Source organism: Hyperolius riggenbachi, chromosome 4, assembly GCF_040937935.1.
Source record: "Hyperolius riggenbachi isolate aHypRig1 chromosome 4, aHypRig1.pri, whole genome shotgun sequence".
NCBI lineage: Eukaryota > Metazoa > Chordata > Amphibia > Anura > Hyperoliidae > Hyperolius > Hyperolius riggenbachi.
The window spans coordinates 466,921,895-466,929,717 of record NC_090649.1 but is presented as its reverse complement, the minus strand read 5'-3'; the positions used below and the strand labels follow the sequence as shown (position 1 = coordinate 466,929,717).

The following is a 7,823-nucleotide window of genomic DNA, read 5'->3' as shown; positions in this document are numbered from 1 at the left end:
GGGGGGGTCGGAGAGGTGCCGGGGGGCTTGGGCAGCATAGTTAGCTAGCCTAGTGCTAGTTAACATAACAAAAAACATTTAATTTAAAAAATCCCTCCCGCAGACGCAGCCACTTAAACTGCGTACCGCCAGGGAGGTTAAGTGATTAAAGGACAAGGCTCTAACCAAAAAAAAATGTACATTTCTCCCAAAGTAAAATTAGTTATTTCTTAATTTTACAAAAACACTTGCTGGACTACAATTGCTCAGTCCAAGTACCAAAAAAGTGTGCAAATGGGAAGGGAGGCTGGCGGATCTCCTTGTATAGACCCTTTTCAGGAAGTGCCTTTTGTAAAGCATAAAGGTGATACTGAGAATCTCCCAGGAGCAGATGGATTAGTCCAAAACCAGGTCTGTCAGCTTTTTGCTATCTACTGTAAGTGACAGCAACACAGGAAAAAAAGTAATCTGTAATACATTTTACACTGGTAGAAATCTAGTATTTTAAATTTAAAAAAATGTTTCACATTAGTGGTCCTTCAACTCTTTAGCAGCCTATTTATTTAGAGGCTTGCAAGTGCTCCAGGCCAATTTTTATTAGCACATTTTTTTTTATTTCTTATTTGTTACATTTCCTTGCTAATAATTATTACTGCTGTAATGTGTATCTATGGCCACTTGTCACTAGGGGGCAGTGTGAGACAATAACAGAGGACTTCTGCTTTCAGTATATATATTTTCTGCTAGCAGAGAGACATCAAAGCATTCCAAGAATTTACAGCACAAGGAGTTCTCCTGGCTGAGGTCAAAGGCAGCGCTCTTATCTCAAGCAAGATAATTCCTTTGAAGCTGCTAAAGAGTTAATGGCATTATATATATATATATATATATATATATATATATATATATATATATATATATATATAAACCATTTATATCCTCACTACATTCATCCCCTTTTTGTCAGATCGCCAAACCATATGTTTCATCAGCTCAGTTGGCAGCAGACCGTCGTGTGATGTCATCATTTAGTCTATCACGTTTGTTTTTTTTTCATATTTGCCTTGGCCGGAGCTCAAGCTCTCCCATCGTTTTATTAGTTGCGAGTGATGATTGGATTATTGTGCGCAGGAACGAGGTCTTCATTGAGCCCGTGGTGAAAGCATACGTTCCCCAGACAAAGGAGAGTCTGGCCTTAGAACGCCGACGTCCCACAACTACCTGTCAGGGATCTGACAACACTGGCTGAACATCAAGTCCTATATTTAGGAGGAAAAACGCATCACGTTGATCTAAGTCACAAGGTGGCGGGGGAATAGGTAATGGCGGGCTCGGGGCCAGGATCTGAGCCGTTTCCCTCTAAATGAAGCACAGGAGACGTCCGGTGATGAATGATGGCGTTGCGAGAGAGTGTGTTCAGGATAATAGGTACACTGGGGTTAAACATGAGAATCCAATATTTAAATGGACTCTTGGGGGGAGGGGGGGAGGCGCTGCTACCTGCTGACTACAGAAAAGACATCGCTTCGCCTGAGGCTGAACGGGACCGTTTCCAAAAAATTAGAGGAGAGGTGATGTAACAGGAACTAGAAACATCCTGTTCAACTTTAAAGGGAAATTACATTTCCACTATAAAAATGTGTTGAGTATATATTAGTGCTGTTGAAGGCTTTGTGGGATTTAAAGTGACACTGAAGTGGAAAAAAAAATTATGATATAATGAATTATATGTGTAGTACGGACAATGAATAGAACATTAGTAGCAAAGATAAGAGTCTCATATTTTTTCAGTTATATAGATTTTCTTCTATAACATTGCATCAATCTGTCATATTTGCAGTTTACAAACTACACGCTGTATTTTAATCGATGAAACAGAGCAGAGCTAATGACCCTTTGAACTCCCCTGCAGTAAAACCTTATCCCAACCTGTCTCTGACTGTTTCTTTGATGTGTAAGTGCTGCAGAAAACAGGACTGTCTTTAACCCAAGTTGGGTGGAGGAGCTCAGACAAGCCCTTTTGCAAAGATAACAACTGAAGTTAACTCTTCATGTACTGGAGATATTATGATACTCTTTTCGTTGCTGCTAATGTTCTATTTCTTAGCTGTACCACACATACAATTCATTATCTCAGAAGTTTATTTTCACTTCAGATTCCCTTAAAAAAATCCTTCTACTGCAATTTGCAAAACCACATTAGTAAACCCGAACAAGAGAAAATGGAACATTAAAACATAGCTTTTATTATTTATAAATATAAATGATTGGTTTGCCTACAAATCCATTATTAGTTTTCAATTCTGAGGAGGGGGTTACTACAATCTCAAGACCTTTTAAGCGCTCATATACTGCTCATATAGTAAGATCTACCCTCTATTTCAGACAAAATCCATGTTAAAATGCTAACACATCACCCCACCGCAACCCAACATGTTCCACCTCATAAAAATAGGGGCGTGTGGTCCGGCCCTCAAGACCATCGGCTTCAATTAATAAGGGAGCAGTGAGTGGCCGTGATTGGTGGTCTGGGACAGAGCCCCCTGCCTAATTTGTAGATGGCTCCCAAACGGGCATAACTAGGAACCGCCGAGCCCCCATTCAATTCTGAGCGGGCCCTCCCTCCGGGCCCACTCAGGGCCGTTTTTGGGGGCTGGAGGGGTCGCTGCATGGAGAGCTTGGTAGCGTGTCGGCGGGGAGGGTCCCCCCTCCCTCACCTCGGGCTCTCCCCTCTGCGCTCCTCTCTAGCGTTGAATAGTGTGTGTATACAGGCGGCGGGCACTGGCAGATACATACCTTCCTGTTTATACAGGAAGTCGCGTCAGAAGCTAGAGAGAGGAACATCGGTGGAATGCAAGGAAGGTATGTATTTGCCGCTGCCCACACACACACTATTCAACGTTGGAGGAGAGAGCCCGAGGGGAGGGGGGGGGGGAACCATCCTTCCCCCTTCCCCACCGGCGTGCTACCAAGCTCTCCCCTCATGCTGGATCCCTCCAGTCCCCAAAAACGGCCCTGAGGTTTAGAATGGACCATTGGGATCATGGAGTATAGATCCACCGTGCAGAACCAAGTACGCACCAGTAAGATCCCTCCGCCCCTAAATAGTGCACGATTAATTTGCTCATCACAGCGCTTAATAGCACCTAAAAATAAACAAGCGTTATTTATCTCTATATCTCCTCCACACAAAAGTCTTTTGTGTGGAGGAGATATAGAGATAAATAACGCTTGTTTATTTAGTTTTATGGACCGATGGGGAAATGTATGCCCTATTAGGGGTGACACTGTGGCAATGACTCTGGGGCGCTGAGCACCGTTTTTAGGTGCTATTAAGCGCTGTGATGAGCAAATGAATCGTGCACTATTTTGGGGCGGAGAGATCTTACTGGTGCGTACCTGGTTCTGCACGGTGGATCTATACTCCATGATCCCATTGGTCCATTCTAAACCTTGGCAGCCTCCCATCAGGTCCTCCATGGCACGGTCTCATGTGATTGGTCTGTGTGGTGAGAGGCGGGTATAAAAGATGGTGTGTGGTGAATATGATTTAGTGTGGGTGTGTCCAGCCTGAAGAAAGGCTGTGAAGTCTGAAACAGCGGGCTGTCGCTGGAACTCAGCCCCATATGCTGTCCATCTATTTTTATGGATTTTAATCTTTTTTGAATAAAGAGCTATGTTTTATATGTAAAAGAGCTATTCTTTTGGAGGTGCTGACCACTTTCTTTTGGAACGTTTGCTGCCGTCCAAGGGGTACTTAGTGACGGATGGTCATAGCACTACCACTCCATCTTATCTCCTTTTTGAAGCCGTGGGTGCTGATCACATTTGCATTCCTCTCTGACTACAGCAGCGTCTCATGTGACCCGGCAGCACGTAACAGGACACATGAAGCACCACTGTAGCCATGGATACAGGACCTTGGAGAGACAGATGGAGATCCAATTGCCTAGAACCCTGGGAGCAGGTGAGTGAAGCAGCACCACGCATCTAGGGAGGGGGAAACGGGGAGTGTGAGGATAGGGACATTCGGAGAGAGGAGCAACCTCTTGCCACCCTCTAATTGTTGCCGCCCTTAAGCATGTGACTCATGTTGCCTCATGGAAGAACCGCCCCTGTGTGTAAGAATAAGAGACACAGACTACTCCCTCCTCCTTCTACAAAGAATAACAGACCAGCGTTGGTATTCCAGCCAGACAATCTGCATTCACCCCGCAGGTTAATAAGATCAGACACTAAATATCAGTTGGCATTTTGCTGCATTTGAGACGCTTTAATTACATTTGCCACAGTAAATTATTTTATCGTTGCAAATCAAAATTGAATTGACAATGGAATGGCGTTCCGCTGAACAAGCGCTTTACCCCCGAACGCCGCAGCTAATTAGTAAAATGATACGTTTGCTTCCATAGCTGTTAACAAGATGACAAATGTCAAGTGAATAATGTTCAGCAGAGTTAGATATTCAATGAGGCGAAACAAAATAACATCTCTCCAAAGCCGAGAAAACAAGGAGCGGAACACGGGTTCTCCCAAGCTGAGAAAACAAAGAGCGGAACACGGGTTCTCCCAAGCTGAGAAAGCAAGGAGCGGAACACGGGTTCTCCCAAGCCGAGAAAGCAAGGAGCGGAACACGGGTTCTCCCAAGCCGAGAAAGCAAGGAGCGGAACACGGGTTCTCCCAAGCCGAGAAAGCAAGGAGCGGAACACGGGTTCTCCCAAGCCGAGAAAACAAGGAGCGGAACACGGGTTCTCCCAAGCTGAGAAAGCAAGGAGCGGAACACGGGTTCTCCCAAGACGAGAAAGCAAGGAGCGGAACACGGGTTCTCCCAAGCCGAGAAAACAAGGAGCGGAACACGGGTTCTCCCAAGCTGAGAAAACAAAGAGCGGAACACGGGTTCTCCCAAGCTGAGAACACAAGAAGCAGAAGACGGGTTCTCCCATGCCGAGAAAGCAAGGAGCGGGACATAAGTTCTCCCAAGCCGTCAAAACAAGGAGTGGAACATGGGCTCTCCCAAGTCCAGAAAGCAAGGAGCGGAACACAGGCTCTCCCAAGCCGAGAAAACAAGGAGCGGAACGCGGGTTCTCCCAAGCCGAGAAAACAAGAAGCGGAACACGGGTTCTCCCATGCCGAGAAAGCAAGAAGCGGAACACGGGTTCTCCCATGCCGAGAAAGCAAGGAGCGGAACATAAGTTCTCCCAAGCCGTCAAAACAAGGAGCGGAACATGGGCTCTCCCAAGTCAAGAAAGCAAGGAGTGGAACACAGGCTCTCCCAAGCCAAGAAAACAAGGAGCGGAACACAGGCTCTCCCAAGCCAAGAAAGCAAGGAGCGGAACACAAGTTCTCCCAAGCCGTCAAAACAAGAAGTAGAACACGGGCTCTCCCAAGCCGAGAAAACAAGGAGTGGAACACAGGCTCTCCCAAGATGAGAAAACAAGGAGCGGAGCACAGGCTCTCACAAGCTGAGAAAACAAGGAGCAGAGCACGGGTTCTCCCAAGTCGAGAAAGCAAAGAGTGGAACATGGACTCTCCGAAGCTGAGAAAACAAAGAGCGGAACACGGGTTCTCCCAAGCTGAGAAAGCAAGGAGCGGAACACGGGTTCTCCCAAGCCGAGAAAGCAAGGAGCGGAACACGGGTTCTCCCAACCCGAGAAAGCAAGGAGCGGAACACGGGTTCTCCCAAGCCGAGAAAACAAGGAGCGGAACACGGGTTCTCCCAAGCTGAGAAAGCAAGGAGCGGAACACAGGTTCTCCCAAGACGAGAAAGCAAGGAGCGGAACACGGGTTCTCCCAAGCCGAGAAAACAAAGAGCGGAACACGGGTTCTCCCAAGCTGAGAACACAAGAAGCAGAAGACGGGTTCTCCCATGCCGAGAAAGCAAGGAGCGGGACATAAGTTCTCCCAAGCCGTCAAAACAAGGAGTGGAACATGGGCTCTCCCAAGTCAAGAAAGCAAGGAGCGGAACACAGGCTCTCCCAAGGCGGGATAACAAGGAGCGGAACGCGGGTTCTCCCAAGCCGAGAAAACAAGAAGTGGAACACGGGTTCTCCCATACCGAGAAAGCAAGAAGCGGAACACGGGTTCTACCATGCCGAGAAAGCAAGGAGCGGAACATAAGTTCTCCCAAGCCGTCAAAACAAGGAGCGGAACATGGGCTCTCCCAAGTCAAGAAAGCAAGGAGTGGAACACAGGCTCTCCCAAGCCAAGAAAACAAGGAGCGGAACATGGGCTCTCCCAAGCCAAGAAAGCAAGGAGCGGAACACGTGCTCTCCCAAGCCGAGAAAACAAGGAGCGGAACACGGGCTCTCCCAAGATGAGAAAACAAGGAGCGGAGCACAGGCTCTCCCAAGCTGAGAAAACAAGGAGCAGAGCACGGGCTGTCCCAAGTCGAGAAAGCAAAGAGTGGAACATGGACTCTCCGAAGCTGAGAAAACAAGGAGCGGAACATGGGCTCTCCCAAGCCGAGAAAACAAAGAACGGAGCATGGGCTTTCCCAAGTCGAGAAAGCAAAGAGCGGAACACGGGCTCTCCGAAGCTGAGAAAACAAGGAGCGGAACACAGGCTCTCCCAAGCCGAGAAAGCTAGGAGGGAAACAAGGAGAGTAGCACAGGCTCACCCAGGCCGAGAAAACAAGGAGCGGAGAACGGGCTCTCCGAAGCTGAGAAAACAAGGAGCAGAACACAGGCTCACCCAGGCTGAGAAAGAAAGGAGTGGAACATGGGCTCTCCCAAGCCGAGAAAGAAAGGAGCGGAACACGTGCTCTCCCAAGCCGAGAAAACAAGGAGCGGAACACGGGCTCTCCCAAGCCTTGAAAACAAGGAGCGGAACACGGGCTCTCCCAAGCCGAGAAAACAAAAAGCGGAACACGGGTTCTCCCAAGCCGAGAAAACAAGGAGCAGAACACAGGCTCTCCCAAGCCAAGAAAACAAGGAGCCGAACACAGGCTCTCCCAAGCCAAGAAAACAAGGAGCAGAACACAGGCTCTCCAAGGTGAGAAAACATGGAGCGGAACACAGGATGGAATTGGGAGAGCAGGACTGTGACTTTAAGGCTGCTTGAGTATGCAAAACTGGACCCGTGTGTTTCTTGTAAAAAAAAATTGTGGCAAAAAAAACCGGTATACAGCAAAGTCTTCTTTATCCGGAACTCAGGCAACTGGAAGGTTAAACTAACCAGCATGCCTGAGGGGATAACAGGGACTGGTTTTTGTTTGGTTGGGTTTTTTGAGGGGGAGGGTGGTTGCTGGCCATAAAATACTCACCAAGCCTCCAGCGACATCTTCAAAACTCCCTGTAGCTCCTAGCGGCTTTACGGCATCCGTGCACGGCTCTCGGCATGTCACGTGACTTGACGCGGGTCAGGTGACACATCAGAAAGCCGCTGGAAGTTACAGTAATGTATGTATGCGTTACTTTCTCTTTTGTCAATGACCATGCTGCTGATCATGGATCACAGCAGCCATGTAGATTGGTAAATGGGAACTGTGTTACCATTCATTGATCTGTGTGCGTGCGCTGCGGCGATCCAGGCAAGATACGTATATCTACACCCCTGGAGCTAAGATCAAGTCTCTGGGGGTGTTGATATACTGTTACTACAATATTAACTGGTTAAGAGAGAAAACTCACTTCAGGGGCTTGATTCACTAAACCGTGGTAAGACAAATATCACACCTTATCAAAGATAGCACACGTTATCATAAGTTATCACATGTTAACACGCCTTATCAGAGTATCATAGCGAGTGCTACGAACGTATGCCTGCTAATTGGCAATGGCACTCGTCCTGCCCTGAGCCCCTGTGAGTTCGTAGCGCTTGCTATGCTACTCTGATAGGGCGTGTTA

The 7,823-nt window shown here is 47.6% G+C and overlaps 2 protein-coding genes across 2 annotated transcripts; both read left to right on the top strand.

Moving 5' to 3' along the window:
* The first annotated feature begins 4,447 nt into the window (after window positions 1-4,447).
* Window positions 4,448-5,704, top strand: LOC137504865 (serine/arginine repetitive matrix protein 2-like). The gene has a single exon (XM_068233459.1). It carries the CDS (start codon window positions 4,448-4,450, stop codon window positions 5,702-5,704), a length of 1,257 nt encoding a protein of 418 aa, XP_068089560.1.
* A 363-nt stretch (window positions 5,705-6,067) lies between these two features.
* Window positions 6,068-6,973, top strand: LOC137504864 (another transcription unit protein-like). Its single transcript, XM_068233458.1, has one exon. It carries the CDS (start codon window positions 6,068-6,070, stop codon window positions 6,971-6,973), a length of 906 nt encoding a protein of 301 aa, XP_068089559.1.
* Window positions 6,974-7,823: the final 850 nt, after the last annotated feature.